Below are 21,476 nucleotides of genomic sequence, written 5' to 3' on the forward strand. Positions count from 1 at the left end.
TATCAAGAAGCTGTCCCCCCCCCCCGTAGAGCCTTCAACTACACACCACCAGCTCAAGGTCAAGGGGAATCCTTAAGTTAGGGGGTTACGAATCTCCATTCCAGAGAGCTTTGCGTGCTGTCATTGAGTATATTTACACACATCAGTACAGCAGAGGAACAGTTCCGTGGTGTCTGTGCTGACCACAATGGCAATTTAAGCTGCACATCTGCCTGAATGGTCCATTCTCTGCATACTCCCAGATAATTAAGATCAGATTTTTTGGGCTCCAAGCAAATTAAGCATACGTCAAAGGATCAGCAATGTCCTTATTGACCAATGAAGACTGAGGGTTTGGACAAACTACTTCAGTTTCTTTCCTGAGGAACTTTGCACAAAGACCACCGAGTTCCTCCAGCGCTTTGTTTGTTATTCTCGGCCAAGTTCGGGTGTTTAGCCCCATCATCTCAGTTCAGCAATGGGCTAAAATTATGAAGCAGCCAAGTTCTCCATGAGTTTGGGAAACACCCCTGTGGAATTACGGCACAAGAGAGAGCCAATCTTGCAGAGCAGGGCCACACCATTGCCCACCTTTTCCCAGTGGCCCTACAAACAGTCTTCCCTCCCACCATTGGCTGCCTCCACCATTCTCAGCAAGTTCCAGAGCACAACCACTCCACATGGAAAGTTTTTCATCACGCTCCCTGCATCTTTTACCCATCCCAAATCGGTTAACAAGAGCAGCTTCTTCCCATTTACTCCATCTAAAGCTGCCCTACCTTCTGCACTTCACTCATTTCTCCGATCTTTTTTGTGAGAACAAGTTTAAACTTTTAGCTGAAAACCCTCAGAACTATTCTAGAAGTCACAGGAATCCATCAATGTCGATATTGTATTGTACTTAGTTTTTGAAATTCTTGTTTTGTGACCAAGCCGTGCAAAACATCAATCAAAGCAAAGAATGAAAAGTGAAGATTGTTTTATTAAAAAAATTAACTCAGACATGGTTTATTCAATGAGCTGCTTATGAAGCATCCATAATAGTTGCCCTCAGAATCTCATACAGAACAAACATTGAAATGCTGATACTCAAACTGGACTAAAATGCCAGATTTTTTTTTAAAAAGATAACTCTCTAGCATTTATTTTGAAATTTGCCATTAGATCACGTTAATATTTTACATTAAACAAATATTTCAATCAAAATCCAATTGATTTTAAATACCAACAATTTGGCCTGGAAAGAATGATATACTTCCAGAGAATTCACTAGAGATTTCAAACAGAAGAGGTACTGGAACCACACACTCCGAGCTTAAACCATTTATAAAAAAATGGATCTTATAATTTGACCATTAATTGGGTTAAACAGTTTCTGTTCATTCACTGTCGAATTTGATGGAGTTCACTGTCATGGCAATGGAACCACCCCGATAGCTACCACGTTTTTTCTTTGTTTTCTCGTGCCTGAAGGACTTTCCTCTTGTGAACTTCAAGTCATGATTGGCTTTCTCGCCCCAGTCTCCTGATGCCCCTCTCTGTAAAAGAAAAGGACCAATGCTTAGTGTACTGCAGGAGCTAAAAGACTTGTTGCAAAAACTTTAGCTTCATTGCTCATTCAGAACCCTCAAGTGTATGATATTTTCCAGATTTTACAGAGCTCTCTGATGGCTTACAATGTGCTCACTGAGGTACATAAAATCAGAAAGGTGCAGGTCAGTAGTGAGGTAAGCAATTCAAACCATAACAGTTTATGTAGTGATACTGCGGTTAGGTACCAAGGAGGAAAAAAGTATTAGAAGTAACCATGGGCTTTCAATTCCTGGTTTCATTTGATATGCCCCCTAACCTACAGAGACAAGTTGATCAGCACTTGTTCTTGTTTGCACTCTAAATTAATTTCCTTGAGATAAAATTATGGGCAAGTTTTAATTGCAAACAGCTAAACTAATTTACACGTAGGAATAAATTCACAGTATATTCACCTGACAGAACTAAGGGCCTCACTTGCACTCATTACCATTTCTTCATGCTGATAATTACCTGCAAGGAGAATCCGATGTAACCTGTGCTATAGCCTTGTCAGATATTAGAAATGAAGAGCAGATGATAAATGTACTGTTGCCAAAAAGATACTGGTAGTTACAAACTCAAATCAGGAATAGGCCACTCAGCCCCTCAATTCTGCCCTGCCATTCTAGATCACGGTTAATCTGAGCAACTCTGCATTCCCGCCACTCAGCCCCTTAATTCTGCCCTGCCATTCTAGATCACGGTTGATCTGAGCGACTCTGCATTCCCACCTACCCCGGTAACCTTTCATGCCCTTGCTTATGAAGATTCTACTTATCTCTGCTTTAAAAATATTCAATGACTCTGCTTCATCACCCTCTGAGGAAGATATTTCTAAAGACAAAAGAAAACGTTTCGCTTCACCTTTTGTAAGTGGGTGATCCTTTATTTTTAAACAGTGCTTCAAAGATCTACAGTCTCCAGGAAACATCTCTCCAGATCCACCCTATCAGGGCCCTTCTGGATCTAATATCAAGTCTCCTCTAACTCTGCTGAACTCCAGTGGATACAGACTGAGCTTCATAAGACAACGCACCCATTCAGTTACAGCTGAAATGTTTCCACAACTGCATTAATTTTTGAATCACACATGGTACTTCACTGGGGAAAATGGTAAGGCTGCTTATTTCTTTTTCTATGTATTCATGGGTGTGACAAAGCTGGCATTTGTTATTCTTCCCAAAGTGTCCTTGCACCAAATGTCTTGCTGGCATATTTCAGGGGGAAAGAGTCAACCACACTGGCACAGACACAACAGATAAAAACTGGCAGATCTGTTGCCCGAAGAGATTAGTGAAGCAGATGATAATCTGGTAGCTTCCCCATCACACTTGATCTTCTATCCCACTGTTATAAGACTATTGGACGGTCCCCCAGTACGATAAGATGGACTCTTGACCTCACAATCTACCTCATTATGACCTTGCACCTTATTGTCTGCCTGCACTGCACTTGCTCTGTCACTGTAACACATTATTTTTCATTGTTATTGTTCTACCCTGTACTACCTCAATGCCATGCAACAAATTGATCTGTATGAATGGTATGCAAGACAAATTTTTCCACTGTACCTTGGTACATGGGACAATAATAAACCTAATCCAATATTCCAGATGTAATGATTTCCTTCTTTGAACTTGAACTTGCATTTTCAGATCAGTAAACCATTACTGATGAAGCAACAATATTATGATTGACAGTAAATTTATAATGTTAAATGTGGAGCTTTGAAAGTGCAGCCCCAGTCCAAACTTACCTTTGCAGCAAACGAGTTATTTGAAAAACGTGGATCAATTTCAACTTCATTTTCTCTTACTCTACGGAAAGGAGTATTAGGTTGAGGCTTGTTTATACAAAAGAAAAATAGGGAACAAGGCAATATTAACATAATATGCATTTTACACTTTGGGTAATTAAGAAAAGTAAGGAAATATCCCACCCACTCGTCCCATCATCACAAGATGCTTAACACTACTGGAGTTTAGCCAGGCAAGTATAGCTGTATTAAATGCAGCTGTAGTGAGGATGCCTGACACCAATCTTCACCAGCCATGCTGTAATGACAATTTATCACCATCACTCTAATGTCAGCTGCAAATTGAGGCGAACATTTTGACTCTCAATTTGCATCTTACTGGGAGGCCAATTCTACGATTGACAAGGGAAGGCAGAGGAAAAGATAGTTTAGTGCAGGTTCCCGCTCATTAAATACCTTTCACAGATACATCAAAAATATGCACAGCTAATGAAATCTATACACCGAGATCAAACACTTCAAGACAAACAGCTGCATCTATCACTTATAATTGTTCAACCAAACAAGTATATTTGCAAAAGAATCTACAAAAATTGTGTTCTGGAATTTCTGCTTGCAACATAATCAGAGCCGCCACTGTTTTCTTGAGCCTTTTTGCTATTTGATATCATTCAGTTTAAAAGATGCAGTTAAAACAGGGAAGATACAAAAACACAGCAACCTCAGATCTGTTAAATCATATAGCAGAATGTATTTTCCCCACCAGAACTTCTGTAAATAATCATGAAGAAAACTGGTGTTATGGATAAAACATAGAACAAATAATGTTAAATGTCCTAGAGAAGACAGCCTTGTAGAACAGGCGTATAGAATGTGGTTGAACCAAACCAGAGGTCCTAGTGTCCACATGCAGTCAGCAGCTGATTTCAGTCAATGGTGCTATTGTTGGTTATGGTTCTTCGTCTCCCCCCCCACCCCCAGGTTACAGAAATTTAACAGTGACGTATTTCCATTTTCCATCGATTACAATACTGGGAACTGCACATGGACAGCTGGCAACCAAAGAATAGGGCATAACCACAGTGTCCTCCATGAAGGAACAGACACGTACAGGAAGTGTGTGAAAGATGCAGCATTTAAGTCAAGGTATTTGAAGTCCAGTGGAAATACAAGACTCTGAAAATGCAGATAGATGTAATTCTAGTACTAATGTGGCAAAATATAGAATCATAAGGAATCCAACCTTAGTTCCAGGTGTTATCTTGGTTTGGGTTTTCTAAAAACAGATAAAATTAGAGTTATATATTGAATGAGATTCAATCTAACATCTACAAAGGGACAAACATCTCTTTGCATAAAATCTGATCCCCACGCAAATATTTTAAACGCATCAAACTACTTTGAAACTAGAACTTATTTTTGTTTGCAAAGAAGAATTTGCAAATATCCTTAATGAAATATCCCCAACATGCCCTCACCTTTTTAGCTTTTGGAACTGTGTTTGGAGTTGTTTGCAATTTCTGGCTTGCTGCATTCACATTGCCTGAAGATAAGGAGCTTTCCTTCTTTGTCGTGCTATTTACTGTACCTGAGTCAAAATATAATTGCATCAATTAAAGACAGGTAAGAAACCCATGTATAGCTGTTCCTTAGCTTGGAAGCAATAATTCACAATTGACTCAGATGCCATTCGTTCACTGGAGCATGTTATTTGTGTCAGACTATTATTAAAACAATGTACCATTATGCAGTAAGTATAACAGTATAGAAGGGATTGAGTCACAGGCGATAGTGTAGAAATGTACCCTTTGCCAAACTCATCCGTGCTGTGTTGCCCAGCAAGCTCATCCCACTGCCTGCATTTGGCCCATAGCCCTCTAAACCTCTCCTATCAGTGTACATGGATTGCATTAAAACTACTGGCGTTCACTTTCAAAAATAATGAAAACATAGTAGAGAATATTAGCAGAATACAGGAATCAAAGTCCTTAAATCAGTTGCATGAAAGCTGAGTGCTGCAATCCTGTCAGTAACACTGCCCAGAAAATAATCTCTGCACCATCACAGGGCAGTACCACCCTGACATTACCTTCTTTTTGCCAAACAATGTCAATATTCCTCTGAACCATCAGACATAGCCTGCAGTCAGTCACCATGATTACAAGTGGGAACCATGATTGATTCTCTTCCTTATCTTCAACAGATTGAAGGGGAGGCCAATTGTAACAGAGCTATAGATCACAAGAACAGGTCCTTTGGCCCAACATACCCATTCTGACAAAGGCACCTATCCGAGCCAATCCCATTTGCCTGCGTTTGGCCCATATCCCTCGAAACTGTTCCTATCCATGTACCTGCCTTAATGTCTTTTAAACACTGTAATTGTACCCACCTCTACCACTGCCTCGGGCAGCTCGGTCCATGTACTCACCACCCTGTGTGGAAAAACGTATCCCTCAGGTCCTCTTTAAATCCTTCCCCTTTCTCCTTAAACCTATGCACCCTAGTTTGATTCCCCTACCCTGGGAAAAAGACTGACCATTCATCTTATCGATGCCCCTCGTGATTTTATAAACCTCTATAAGGTCACCCCTCAGTCTCCTACACTCCAGGGAAAACAGCCCCTGCCTATCCAGCCTCTCCTTATAACTCAAGCCCTCCAGTCCTGGCAACATTCTTGTGAATCTTTTCTGCACCCATTCCAGCTTGGTGACATCCTATAGCTTAGGCAACCAGTAATGCACATGTGTAACTTGATCCCAAGCTCATCTCACCCCACACAGACAAAACCCTAACACAAGTAACAGTCTGTAATACAAAGTAGGGCACCACTGCCCTCTAAGGAACCAACACATCACCTCCAATTTTAACAAGAGTAGTTCCAAGTAGTCTGAGGTTTATTCCTAAAGAGCCTCGAACACCCACACAGTAGTTGCTGTCTCTTCAGCACACAATGGCAACTGGCTATTTCTTGTCAATGCAAGTCCTACTTCCAGCGTGAATGTGACAATGCGTTTTGTAAAACCACCCAAAGAGCTTTGTGCACACAAAATGTAAAATATCAGTAGACATTAAGGCTACAGAATGGCTTTTACATTCAGTGATATCAGCGATGATCACAAAAGAGGTCTGTTATATAGGATCGAAAAATGGGAGTAGGCCATTTTAGCCTGCTCTACCATTCAATAAGATCATGGCTGATCATCCAGATTCAGTACCCAATCCCAGCTTTCTTCCCATTTTCCTCCATTGCTCCCCAGCCCCAAGAACAATATCCAACTCCTTCTTGAATATATGTAATAATTTGGCTTCAACGACTTTCTGTTGTAGAGAATTCGACAGATTCTCCACTCTCCAGAAGAAACTTCTCATATCGATCTTAAATGGCTTAGCCCGTATCCTCAGACTGTGACCTCTGGTCTCGGAGAACATCCTTCCTGCATCTAATCTGCCTGGTCCTGTGAAAATTTTGTGGGTTTCTATGAGATCCCCTCTCATTCTTCTAAACTCCAGTGAATATAACTGATCCAATGTCTCATCATACATTAGTCCTGGCACCCCAAGAATCAGTTTGGTGAACAAATTAGTCGGTCCAAATGAACTTGCCAACTCCTGTTCTTCACATACCTTTACTGGTCCTTTGTGAAGCCAATGTAATGTAGAGCAAGTCAACAATTTCACAGCTCACGGAATTAAAGAATTTTACAGCACAGGGAAAATCGATTTGCCCTAAGCCCATTCTTTTAAGAACAAGGAACCAACATGCCTAATCTTACCTTTCATTTCTTGGTTCATGTTCCTGTTGAAGTACTTTTCAAATACAAAAATGTTTCTATCTCAGACACACTGTTACACGTCAAGCTCCAAACCCACACACTGACTAAAAACTTTACGTCAACTCTCCTTTAATCTTCTTTCAATGACTTCAAATCCACAGTCCCCGACGACTCCTTCCCAATCACAAGGCCCACAAAATTTTATATATCCAAATTCATCTCCTGCAGCCTCCACTGATCCAAAGAAAACAAGCCCAGCTGAGTTATTCTTTCCCTATAGACTCTCCAGATCTAGCAACACCTTCATAAATTTTCTCTGCACCCTCTCTAATTCTTCCAATAATATGGTGATCAGAACAGTACACAATACCATTGTTGTGTAGCTCATCTACAGCTTTAGCATGATCTGTTTTTGTGTTTTCCTAGGTACCAAACTCACAAGGAATCACTGCATTACTTGCAGCGAAAACATGCACAGAAGATGGGACAAATCAATCAAGGCTGTTCGAACTCACAATTTGCAGCACTGATCCATTTAAATGCCACAAGTTTGTCTAGTTTTAAGCTTATGCTGTAGCTCATCTTTAGAACTTCTCAAATGACACAAGGCCAGATTTTTTATGCCCCAACTTCGCCTTGCTTTGGTCCATCTCAAGCATCAAGCTTTCCCGTCACCCAATTAATAAAAAAAAATTCATGCAAATACAAAGCTCACCATTTACTGACTTGGTATTCTCCTCCTCCTCATCATCAGAGGAGTCATCTTCAGAGCTGCTCTCTGCTGCCTTCTTGGCAGGTATCATGGTGGGTGTTTTCACATCATTGGGAACAGTCAGCTTGCCTTTTGGCTTCTCCTCCTCTGACTCAGACTCTGAACTATCCGAGCTGCTGCTGATCTCGGCTTTCTTGGCCGCAGAGTTTGCAGCCAGAGGAGAAGTGGGGTTTGCCTTTTTTAATTGGGCTACTGGAGTTTTCAACTGAGGCTCATCATCGCTGGAAGTTTCTTCAGAACTGCTGCTTTCACCTTTGTTCACTGCCAAGGGCCTGCCTTTTCCTGTCACTGCCGGGGAATTGGTTTTTGCCGTCACCGCTGGAGATTTGGCTTTCATGGGGATCACAGCTTTTGCCGGAGTCTTTGCCTCCTCTTCACTGCTGGAGTTTTCCGATTCCGAGCTGCTTTCTTCTGCAGCAGCAGCCTTGGCTGCTGGAGTGATTTTCTTCGCTGGTTTCCCAGGTGTAGCACCAGCTTTGGCAGCTGGTTTGGTTGCTGCAGCAGCCTTGCTCTTTTCATCCGAATCACTGGAGCTATCCGAGTCAGAGTCCGAGCTGCTCTCCGGTTTCTTCGCTTGGGCTGCAGCTGCTTTCGGCAGGGGTTTTGCAGCAGTTTTCGACGCGGGGTTTGATTTGGCTTCCTCTTCAGAACTTTCAGAGTCTAAACATTAGAGACAGTTATTACTACTCCATTATTAACAAAGACTTACAATTACATTCAACACCAACTGCCAATTTCTGAACCGAAAAGTCTCAAAAGGCAAAAGCAAAACCAGATCTTCACTTAGAAGGCACTGGACCATCAAGTGAAATCGTGCACTTATGCCTTAGAGGGTGGCTTGAACCCACAACCTACTAAATCAAAGATTATGGTGCTACCAGCAAGCTAAGACTGATACCCACAAATAAAAGAACTTGTTACCCAGCTAGCCATTGACCCAGGTATGAACTATGGACACCCCTTCTGGTGATCTGTGCTGCCAACCTGTTGCTATGTGCTTCCCCAAACAAAACAGCAAGAGCCTATGGGCCAGACAAACTCTGACCATGGAAGAACTAAATGTACTGACACAGCTAGCAAGGCCTTTCAAATGTCCCTGGCAATCAAAAGCTTAAAAAAGTCAGTTGAATGATTTTAAAAATGTAAAAATTAAAGATTTCACTAAAAATGTATACCACCTTAAAAAGCAAATAAAAACATGAAAGCCAACTCAACTAATTCAAAAAATATATTTTCTAAAATGTACTTTCCCTTGCAGCTGTCCTGCCCAATTCAAATGAAAATGGAGTTTACTAACTCCAGCATGGGACATTTACCAGAATGTTAGGTGGTTGGTGAAGGGTTAGGTGCTGTGTAAATTACAGTGTTGCCAGCAAGCTCCTGCCCAAAACGTTCATTTCCCAAAGGGAGCATTTACTCTCAATGGCAGTCTGCACACCAGAAACAATGACTTGTATCTCCTCCTCCTCCTCTGGGAGATCAGATTTTCTACATTCTCTTACCGGACTCACTGTCGGAGCTGGAAGATGCTTTCTTGGCTGCAGGTTTCTGAGCAGCAACAGTATTCTTGGTTGGTGTGTGGCCCGTTTTTACCTGTGCAATTGTTGCTGTTAAGAGGAAAGTGGAGAATTAGAGAGCAACTTTTAAAATCTCATGTTCTAAAACATATCACAACAGGTTAGAGTACTGCAGGGTCTATGGTAGTTCATCCAGCACACTGAAATTATTTTGAATGTACCAAGTATAAGATTTGTCATTTTGCCAGTTGTGGGGTTTCGTATTTTCAAGATTCCTAATTTAATCTGATTTACGGATATTATTTGTGACAACACTAAAACTGAATAAATAATTAAAATCCAGACAATTGTCTTAATCCGTTTCTTGAAACCTTGAGGCATATGATCCCCTCAGAGAGCCTGATGCAATCTGTTCCCCCCTGCTGTCCCCTGTCAGTCGTGCTCTCTCCTGCTTCCATACTTTAATACACTTTTTCTCTTCCATCTTATCAAGTCTTCTGAGCTAACTTACCCCTTGTCATTTCAGTAATACATTGTACATTTTATTCCTAACCACATTTCTTCTACAGATTGAACTGATCCTCATCATTTGCTGTCTTGCAGACTGAGCAGCTCCTTGAATGGGATCTTCTTAGTAATCATCTTGCATTCTGTTACCAATGTCTTTTGCTTAAATGACATGGCTCTTTGGGATGTCCCAACTCCATGGTTCTCCCTTTCTTAATCTGCATTTGACTCTTAATTTACTTGCATCAAGAATCACACTTTATTATCACCTTCTGGTGGACTTAATGTACTTCTGTCCTCAGTTATGTCAGCTTCAAACAAAATGGCAGTGTTAGTGTCCTAACTTTCACAACCTGCAAGTTTTAAACATATTCTAGTTCTGGTACATTAATTGCAGTAAGCAGTTTTTGATTTAATTGACTATCATGGTTTGCTCCTTGACCTTGTATTATGTTATTGCTGAGTTAATACAAGTTGCTTTTGCTTTAACAATCTTGAAAACACTATTTGATAACAGTAAAGATGTTAAAACATCATTACATATCAGAAACATTTTTAAGAAGCCTACATTTTAAAAACTGGTTAAGCTAACTCTTTCACTGTTCAGTGAGTGAAGCTGTTGCCATGTCATAAAGTACAAACATTCCTCAAAAGAAATCTTCGACCACTGCCTTCACATGCAACTCCAGTCTAAGGCGAAAACAAAAATAAACACACTTATACAGCACCTTTCACATTCCTTTTTAGAACTCAAACGCTTTACAACCAATGATTTTTTGAAGTGTAGTCTGTCATAACATGCAAAACATGGCAGCCAAGCTATGCAGAAATCCACAATGATGGCCTGATTAATACTGCTATAAGAATTTTTGAACAGTAATAGCCATTGGCCAGATTATTTGGGATAACTATTTCCTTTGAAATAATACCATGGATCTTTCACATCAACCTGAAGGAGCAAACTGGGCCTTGGCAATGTCTCAACTGAAAGGCAACTTGAATGGCAGTGGTCCCTCAGAATTCCTGGAGCCTGGATTTTTATTACACCCCAGTCTTTGGAGCACAATGGCAAGTCATATGCTTCGTTAAGTGTGCTTTAGAAGATGAGTTGCAAGAAAGTACAATTTCTTCAAGGTGGCTCACCAACAGCTTCTCATGCCAAGCAGGGATAGACAAAAAAAAATTGGCATGAGATTGCTTTAAGAGATAGAGATTTAATAGAGGACCACTAACAGGCTGAATAACAATCCAAAAAAATTCAGAGAAAGTTGTAATTATAGAATTACAAATAAAAAACTTACAATTTATACAATTTACCAATGCAGCCTGACACTTACTGGCAGGTTTCATGGATGCCTCTTCATCACTGCTGTCCGAGCTGTCATCTGATGATTCACTGATTTCCATTTTGGTCACACCCGCAGCTGGTGTCTTTTTGGACACAGCTGCAGTTGGCGTTTTCTTGGACACATCCGTAGCCGGTGCCTTTTTGGCCGTGTCCTTAGCTGGTGTGTTTTTGGCCAAATCCTTAGCCGGTACCTTCTTGGCCGAAACCTTAGCCGGTACCTTCTTGGCCAAATCCTTTGCTGGTTTCTTTTTGGCCACATCCTTAGCCGGAGCCTTCTTGGCTGCACCTACCTTTACATTCTGATCTTTGGGAGGTGGTACTGCACTGTAGGAACCTAACAGGGAGAGGAGCAAAAATAAACCCTCACAATGCTGTTTTTAGACCACACATTTCCTCTTTTGAACAATTCCTGCCAGGAACCCTCTAACATTTATTCATGTGCTTATTCTTCAGCAAGTTCTGACAAGTTATTTCATCATAAAGGTTGGGAGAAAATGAGATTCACCATAGCCGGGACTTGCCCTTAACCAAATAATGTCCTTCTCCATATGTCCAAAGTTATAGCTCACCATTTAAACAAATTGTACTATGAGTATAGATGTGCTTGTATTGAAGCACTCTGTTCACCTTGTTGTGCTTTAGGTTTTACGGTAGATGGCTCATCATCTGAACTGTCAGACTCTTCACTGCTCGAACTCTCCTTTGTCGTGGCTGCCACTGCTTTAGCTGGGATTGCGGATTTTGAATTCGGTGCCTTTCCAACGGCAGGAGACTTGGATGGCTGAGTTTTCTTCGGCACTACTTTCTGTTAGTATAAGGAGTTAATTTATCAACACTTAGAACAAGTGCCTGTAACTAAGAAAGATCATCATATCATGCCAGTGCCTGTAGCACTGCAAATTCAGCAAAATCATTAATAGTAAGCTGACAAATCTTTGTAAACATTGCCCACAAAGGAAAATAAGAACATCAAATCGTAGGAGTGCCATTACCTTCAAGCTATACACTTCTCAGAGCTGAATGTTTAATTATGATTTGTTCATCAGCACAGTGTACTTTAATTCCATAGATAATGACCTGGGAATGTCATTCTCCTCCCCCACCTCTTACACTGAGCCCCGGAACAATACTTCCTTTATGCAAACCTTATAGATCACTCGTTCAGACTCAGTTTGATCACTGTTAGGACCTGGGAAAGGCTGTAAAAACAAAATCTTACCAAAATAATAGCAGGGAACTCCTGTTTTATGAATAGGCATAACTGGTTTGCAGAAGCAGGTACTGTTCTCCTCAGAACTAGGTTATGTGAAGATTTAATAGAGGTGTTCTGAAAACAGTGGATGTGAAAAAACTACTGCCACTGCAGAAGGATCAGAATTAAAGAACCAAGACCGACAGTAATTGCCAGAACAAAAAAAAATGCATTTCTTTTCCCATGGATTGTTATTGTAAGTTGTATGATCCAGAAGCAACAATGCAAGAAGGAAGAGAAATGCTTTTAATAACACTCACTCACACCAGGATGGATCTCTTCCTTCTGTGGCAAATGGTTCTGATACTTTCAGAGCAAGAATGCTGGGCCAAAAAATATTGTTACTTACACTCCCAAAATTAAAAATTAAATTCCAAGTGCTAAAAGCAGAATTTTATTTCATATTTCTGAAATTATACCTTTGACTGCATCTTACTACAAAATCACTAAGTAATCTCCAAGCATAACAGGCATATATAGGGAGTGGAGCAGCAGATACAAGATACAACAACTGCATGTACACACTATGGACTCTCAGAAACAATACAAGTCAGACTTGTTTAAAGTCTTACACTATGGATAGAGGTTCATCAATGCCACAGATCATAAGAGAAAATTAAAATATTTACTTGTGCAGATGCCACTTGTTTCTCTGCAGCTGAGTCCGAGTCACTTGAGTCATCACTAGAATCATCTTCACTACTCTCCTCTGCTGCTTTATTGACAGTTTTTGGAGTGGCCGCTGAAAACAGAACACAGTTCTTTGAGAAAGAGCTCAATTCACCGAAGTGCAGCAGCAAAGACATTACAACTTAGAGAAAAAAACAATTACGTCACTACAATATTCACCGATATCCTGAGCTCCATTGTGTTGGCTATTCATAAGGCAAACACAAATGCAGGGATTGAGCTGACTTAGTTTTAACTAATTTTGTAACTGCATAACCCCTCTGCTAACCACAGCCAGCCAGCTTGGTAATGGTAACCATAGAATTTTGCCCTACCTGGTTTCACAGGAGCTTTTGCAGCAGGTTTCTCGTCCTCTGAGCTGTCCGAATCTTCACTGCTAGAACTTTCATCTTTTTTTCTGGCAACTGGCTTGCTGGCTGGAGCGGCTTTATTTGCAGGAGCTGCACTTTTAACAGCGACAGCCTTCTGTTGAAGCAGGAAGATGCATAAGAAAATAAAGGGAAAACAATTCTTTGAAAAGAACCAAAAAGTTAACAATCCCTCTGAATAATTCTGACAGACCTTGCAAAGAAATTGTAAAGAGAATACGCAAAAGATAATTTGTTTTTAAGTTTTGCCTTAATACTTAACATTCACTAAAATATTCTGAGGCTGTGGACTCAAGGATTAACACACCCATCACAAATCGGAATATTAGTCTTTGCCCATCATGCACCCACCTGTCTCACAAGAGGATAAAAAATGACAGACATTTTTTAATCAGCGTAATCTGCTTCACTGACCCACGTAACTGAAACAGGCTATTAACCTAATACGTCTCTGCCTACTTTCATGGCCCTGCACTGGGACATACATAGGTCACTAACTTTGGAGAGACACACAGGTGCGTCCTTAATAAGATATCTTTATTAGTCACATGTACATTGAAACACAGTGAAATGTATCCTTTGCGTCGAATGTTCTGGGGGAGCCCGCAAGTGTCACCACACTTCCGGCGCCAACATAGCATGCCCACAACTTCCTAACCCGTATGCCTTTTGGAATGTGGGAGGAAACCAGAGCACCCGAAATAAACCCACACAGACATGGGGAGAACGTACAAACTCCTTACAGACAGTGGCCAAAATTGAACCCGAGTCGGTGGTGCTGTAATAGCATTATGCTAACCACTACACTACTATGCCTGCCTTTTATTAGTCATTAATATTAGTTTTAGAGCAATACAGCATGGAAACAGGCCCTTCAGCCCAACTTATCCATGACAACCAAGATGCCTGTCTCAGCTTGTCCCATTTGCTCGCATTTGGTTCATATCCTTGCAAACCTTTCCTATCGATGTACCTATCCAAGTGTCTTTTAAATTTTATCATCAAATTTACTATCAGATAAATATTCTTAAGTGAATGTGCATGCATCTTTCCTCAATCTCACATTCTAATTTTTTAGGATAATTACTGGAGCGAAGAGATTCCTGGTCTTCTTTCCACCCCTGCCTGAAGCCCTCTTGCTTTACATCCTCTCCTTTTGAACACAACTTTTAAATTGTTCAGTGGTAATCTTTTTTTTAAAATATCAAGGAAACTTTAAACTAAACCAGCAGACTAAATACAACCTTGTCATTGTTAGCAATATACAATGGAAAGATAACCTCATGCAGTGTTAACCGAAGACTCTCTTTTCTTACACAACCCCTCAAGAGCAAGGGTGATTTGATTCCACTTTGGTTTGGTGGATACCGATAGAGACTTTTCCACAGATGGGGGAAAGATGTGCCCCCAATAGGATGAGTGGGTCGGCAATTCATGAGGTGGTGCACTCCAGTTATTTATGAGAGGTTTCTGTGAGCTCCCGATACATGGACCAGAAGTTCTCAAAACCATCCCTAATGCTCCTCCTTCACTTTGTGTGGTGACCTGTACTGACCAAAGTGGAGACACGAGGACAGGACTGGGATTAGGGAGCCCTGCACCCAACTGCTTGCCATTCCTCATCTCTTTATGACCACATCAGCAAAGCATCATTGCACTTTACCAAACAGCACTGGACATTTGTATCATACCAAACAGCCAGCTTATTGAGATGAAAAGAAGAATTAGTTCTGGTGATCCCAATCCCTTACTCCAGTGCACAATATAATTTCAGACACAAAAGTACAGCACAAGTCATTTCCCACTTGTAGCACTGATCATACATGGAGTTAGCAATCTGTAGCCCATCAAACATTGCCAACTCTGAGACAAACCAACACATAAGTAGACTGTTTTGCGCTCTCACCTGTGCTGGCTTTGTTTCTTCCTCAGAATCCGAACTTGACTCTTCACTGCTACTGCTTTCCTTCTTACTAACAACATTTTTGGCAGTGGGTTTGCTTACTGTAAATGCTGGTGGCTTGTTCACTACATAAATACAAAAGTAATAAAACAGCACTGTCAAGATGACAATATTTCACCACAAATTTATTGCACCTTTTTGATGTATCCACCAAAAATTGTTCTTTGATTTGCAACAACTTATATGCTCCACTGGTGCCAGCTGCAGTCTGGTACCTCATCCATTATCCTTTCATACTGCAGTGTGCAGACACATAACCTTGTTCAAAATATTCTTGTCCTTAACAAAAGCTAAAATTCAGAGATTTCTTATTCCTATCCCACAGAGGCTCCAATGCACAGGATCACAAGAGGCTGCAAAGGGTTGTAGGCTCAGCCAGCTCCATCATGGGCACAACCCTTCCCACCATGAAGGACATCTTCAAGAGGTGGTGCCTCAAGGTGACATCCATCACTAAGGACCCTCACCATCGGGGCATGCCCTCTTTTCATTACTACCACAGGGGAGGTGGTACAGGAGCCTGAAGACCCACACTTGACAATTCAGAAACAGCTTCTTCCCCTCTGCCATCAGATTTCTGAATGATCCGTGAACACGGCCTCCTTATTCCTTTTTTCTGCACTGTTTTTGTAAAATATAATAATTCTTATGCCTTTGCACTATCCTGCTGCTGCAAAACAACAAATTTCATGTTATACAAGTCAGTGATAATAAATCTGATTCAGATATGGAGATCACTGCCACCGCCCCCAACAGAAAGTAACGCAACAAATGACCTGTTACCCAACATATAGATTATGTCAACTTGTTATTTACTTTCTGACCCATATTAATGTTCCACAGTGCACCAGATTCAAGTATCTATCTGGACGATTTTTTTCTTCTTCATTGTGGTCTATCAATTCTGGGTATTCTTAAAAATCATTACCTGGCAGTGCCCGTTGAAAGCACGCACATGTGAAAGGTTAACTGAAGGTTAATTTTATTCTCAAATCTATAACTGTGTTCTTAAAAGAAAACATTTGACATGCTTTGATGTACCTGGCTTCTTTGCAGTGGATTCTTCTTCAGAACTGTCTGAGCTGTCTGAACTACTGGAAGATTCACCTTTCTTGGCCTTTTTTGCAGGAGGACCATTAGGAACAGCCTGCCTTTTCTTTGCTTTCCCAGATGACCTGTGGTGATTTAGAAAAATTTTTATGAAACCATCAATATTCCCTCTACAGAACATCATTGAGCAAAACAGTTCCATTGATACAATTTCAGGGCAAGTTCTGTGAGGAGGTCAAAATTTCCATCAACTGTTAATGGATTATAACAACTTAATTAAATAAGCCTTGGAATAAAACAGCCAACATCAGAATGTCACAGAAACCCAACTTGTTGATTAGTTCCATTCAGGGAAGGGAATAAGCCATCTATAACTAAATTATCTCTGAAACTCCCGATCCACAGCAAGACAGATGATTCTCAACAATCTGCTGGAAAGGCCATGCAAGCAACTTATTCAAGTTCAAGGGCAATTAGAGTTGGATTTTAAATGCAATTCTTACTACTAATGCCTTTAGCTTGGTAATTGACCTCTAACAAGTGATTCATCAGGAAATTAGGAACCCCCTGAACTAAGCATGTCAAATTGAATGCTCAACATACAAGGCCCAGTTCTGTCAACCAGCATTTTCATTTCGAAAGGTCTAATGTTTATTTCGATTGTACTCACATTCTTATGAACTCTTTTTTCAGTCAATGTGTTGATATATAAAAGTAGATATTACTTCTTCCCCATACAACACATATGATGGAAGGTCAAACTGAAACTTTATTTCTCCCTCCACAGATGCCACTTGACCCACTGAGTGTCTCCAGCATTTTCTATTTTTATTCCGGACTCTCAGCACCTGCATTTTTCTTTTCCATTATTCAGTGTACAGTCATCAGTTTTCAAAACCATATTTTTATCTCCAGACCATTCAGAAATGTCTGCCTAATTTCACAACAGCCTGTTTATTATTAAATCATAAACCATAAGCATTTCACATTATGAAGTTTAGTAACTAAAGAAAAATGAACTTTCTGAAATAATAAAAACCTGCAAAGTACAATCCATCAGGAAAGACTTGCCGTCTGAATAGCATGATGGTATCCATGACAAAGACAGCAATGACCTGATGGAACACTTGTTTAGCAGCTCACCCATAGAGAAATTCCTCCACCTGGCTTACGTTATACAGGCACTGCAGTGGCACAACTAGCACAGGAATCAAGAGGCCGCTGATACTGTGTTGAATTTGCACTTCCCCATAACTGCATGGTCTTCCCTAAGTCCACTGTTTTCCTCCTACATCCCAAATACTTGAATGTTGGGAGGTTAATTTGCCACTGTAAAATGCCCACTGCATTTTAATAATAGAATCTGGGAATTAATGGGAATGAGGGAAAAATAAGAAGGGATTAATGTAGGTTAGTCTAAATCAGTGCTTGGTGGGCAGGAGGGCCTGTGTCCATGCTGTAATCTGAGAAGAGAACTTGAACCCAACGCAATATGAAAACCATAATTTAGAACTTACTTCACCCAGAAGTCAAAAATGTCCACAAGAGAAGGTGACTTTATATCTGGAATTTTCTAAAAAAGACAAAGAAAAGTAAGAAATTTAAATAAACAGGTTTATTTAATCTATTTAAATTAAACTGAGGAGTTGCAACTTACTTCACTTTTTGGTAGCTTTCACTACATCTTTATATTCCTAAAACCTAAATTAATTTAAAAAGGTAGCATGTGTTAAATTGAAATAGTCATTGATATGATGAATATGATTTTACTTTCTAAGAATCTGAGAGAAATGTTGGCTTGCAGAGACTGGAGGATGGTGAATGAGGTACCCTTATTCAAGAAGGGCAGCAGGGATAAGCCAGGTATTACAGGCCAGTGAGTCTAACATCTGTGGTAGGGAAATTATTGGAAAAAAATTATGAAGAACAGGATTAATCTAAACTTGTTGAAGCACGAAATTGATCAGCAATAGCTTGTTGAAGGGAGGTCTTGTCTGACTAATTTGACAGTTTTTTTAAGAGCAGTATCAAAGAGAAAAATGGTTGATGTAGAACTTTAATAGGTCTTTGATGAGGTTCTACATGGAGATTGATCCAAAGGCGAAGACCCCTAGAATCTCAGGCAATTTGGAAAACTGGATCGAAGTTTAGCTTGGTGATAAGCAGAGGGTTATGGTCGAGGATTGTTCAAGCAATTGGAATCCTTTGAGTGATCTACTGCAAGGATTGGTGGTGGGTCCATTGCTATTTGTTATACATTTGTGGATGTGGGAGGCAAGAGCAATTGATCTGCAGATAAGACAAACTTTGGTTATGCTGTTGGTAGCGAGGAGGATAGTCGTTGGCTCTGGAATGATTTTGTTAAGTTGCAGGATAGTCAGATAAATGACAAATAGAATTTAATCCCCCCAAAAAATGTTAGGTGGTCTATTTTGGGACAACTAACAAGGCCAGCACATACACAATGAATGGTAAGGAATTGAGGAACAGAAGGGATTGTGGTTATACATTAGAAAGCATCGCCAAGGCAGCAGCACAAATGTTTAAGGTGGCATACAGGATAGTTGCCTTCAGTAGCAGAGGACACAGAATACAAGAGAGTTTATAGCATAACTATACAAATTATTAGTTAGTGCAGATGTGCTGTGTGCAGTTTTGGCTGTAACATCATAGGAAGGATGTGAATGCTAGGTCGACAAGTGGTACAACTGGGCTGACACAGAGATTGCTAATACATTGTTTAACTGGCACCTGTCAATTCCAGAACATACCAAATAACCGAGGTGGTAGTGTACTCTGTTTTAAGCAGTGGTTAAGAACTAGCATTAAGGTCATCAACAGAATTGCTTGGGTTTTTGAAATGTGCCACATGATCTTTTACGTCCACCTAAGGAAAACGTAATCCTGGTTTAATGCATCGTGCAAAGCTGGCTCCTGAGAAACAACAGCATTTGCTTAGACCACCAAAATTGTCAAAATGCTCTCATGGCCCACCAGAAGTTAAAGTTGACACCAATGATTTTGTAAACTCAAACACAATGACGTGCAATTATCTGGTGGAGATAACTGGGAGGCACTGCAAGTAGTTCATCCGCTGACCATCTTCTTGCTGCCTCCACAGGTAGGCATCATCTCCAGGTTTTGCGGCCGCTGCCCCAGTTTCATTGGCTCCCGGGGGCCGAGCGGCCACCCAACCCCCGGGTGAGCGGCATCAACACTGGTGTCTGTCGGAGACCCCCCCCCCCCCCCCCCCCCCCCCGGCTTCACACCAAGCCCGGGGGTGGGCTTCAACTGTCCCTCCCGGGGGGGGGGGGGGGGGGGGGCGTGCGCACGGGGCCCGCCAACGCCCCCCGAGGGGCGCGCGCACCCAATGCCCCGGGGTGCGTGCACGTGGCCCCCGTGCCCCCGGGAGCGCGCGCACGTGGCCCCCCGTGCCCCCGGGAGCGCGCGCACGTGCCCCCCGTGCCCCCGGGAGCGCGCGCACGTGGCCCCCCGTGCCCCCGGGAGCGCGTGCACGCGGCCCCGTGCCCCCGGAGCGCGTGCACGCGGCCCCGTGCCCCCCCCCCGAGCGCGCGCACGTGACCCCCGTGCCCCCCCGGAGCGCGCGCACGTGACCCCCATGCCCCCGGGAGGGAGCGCACGTGGCCCCCGGGAGCGCGTGCACGTGACCCCATGCCCCCCGGGAGCGCGCGTGGACGGAACCCTCCGACCTCACGTGTGGCGCAACTTCGGCGGCGGGTGAAGGCCGGGGCGCGGCCTCAGGCGGCAGCTCACCACGTTGGACTGCTTCAGGAAGGCTTTGGCCGCCTTGTCGAACTTGTTCTGCCGCAGGAAGCTGTAGACCTGCGGGTACAGGTCGCTCGGCACCGCCCGCGGATCCATCTTCCCCCCCCCCCTTTGCCGTCCGCCACCCCGACTGCGCATGCGCGCGCGCCGCCTCACGGGAAGCGGCGGGACCACGTGCCCCCCCACCAGGCCGCCGGGAGCCTCCGAGCATGCGCAGTGGCCATCCCTGGGAGGGAGGCGCGGCTCGCAATCGCGCGTGCGCACTTGGAAGCCGCGGCGAGGCGCCGGCCGAGGAGTCGCGCATGGGCAGTAGAACTGAATTGCGTCATAGCCAAGGCCATTCAGCCCAGCCGTTATGTGCTGGATCGGCAGACACTCTGATTTGGGCTAATGGACCGTAGACACGGGATTAACCCTAATCACAGCAACTGGGATGTATTCCTTTAATAATTTAACATAAAGCAGCAGTTATTGTGCCCATAAATTACCAGATTGTCATAAAGGAGATCAATGTGCTTTAAAAAGGAAATCAGTAGTCCATACCTGATTTTTATGTGACTTCAAAACAACAACAATGTGGCTGACAATGACTGAGATCCATGGAACCAAATATGTGGAAGTGAGCAGACCTGAGTTTCTTTCCAGATGAAGGGTCTTGACCCAAAATGTCACTTGTCTATTTCCTTCCATAAATGCTGCTCGACCCACTGAGTTCCTCCAGCAGATTGTGTGTTGTTCCAGATTCCAGCATCTGCAGTCTCTTGTGCCTCCAGACTTGAATCTTGCACAGTTTGGGGACTGACAGCCAAAGATGAATTTCTTCCCAATATTATTACATCTTGTGGTGTATAAACACATACTGGGCTAGTTGACCTGTTTCTGCACAGGAATTTGGGTATCAAAAGAAACATAGTGACACAGCACAGAAGGAGGTCATTTGGCTCCTCATGCATGTCCAAATAGCTTTTAAAGAGCTGTCCAAACAGATCCATTCCCTGCACTTTCCCATACCCCAGTATATATTTTCCCCTTTCAAGTGTCTATCTAACTCCATTTTATAAGTTATTGTTGATCATACTCCCACCATTCCATCAGGGAAAGTATAGAGATCACAGAACTCACTGGAGAACCCTAGTTAGT

The 21,476-nt window shown here is 42.2% G+C and overlaps 1 protein-coding gene across 1 annotated transcript; it reads right to left on the bottom strand.

The window, feature by feature from the left end:
• Nucleotides 1-941: 941 nt before the first annotated feature.
• Nucleotides 942-20,484, bottom strand: nolc1 (nucleolar and coiled-body phosphoprotein 1). Its single transcript, XM_052041700.1, has 14 exons — nt 20,325-20,484; nt 18,068-18,123; nt 16,542-16,675; nt 15,444-15,565; nt 13,484-13,634; nt 13,109-13,221; nt 11,855-12,032; nt 11,217-11,561; nt 9,358-9,462; nt 7,799-8,515; nt 4,786-4,895; nt 4,551-4,583; nt 3,308-3,394; nt 942-1,517 (listed from the first exon to the last, which is right to left on the bottom strand). Exons 1-14 carry the CDS (start codon nt 20,472-20,474, stop codon nt 1,359-1,361), a joined length of 2,460 nt encoding a protein of 819 aa, XP_051897660.1. The 5' UTR covers nt 20,475-20,484; the 3' UTR covers nt 942-1,358.
• Nucleotides 20,485-21,476: the final 992 nt, after the last annotated feature.

This window comes from Pristis pectinata, chromosome 30, assembly GCF_009764475.1.
Source record: "Pristis pectinata isolate sPriPec2 chromosome 30, sPriPec2.1.pri, whole genome shotgun sequence".
Taxonomy (NCBI): Eukaryota; Metazoa; Chordata; class Chondrichthyes; order Rhinopristiformes; family Pristidae; genus Pristis; species Pristis pectinata.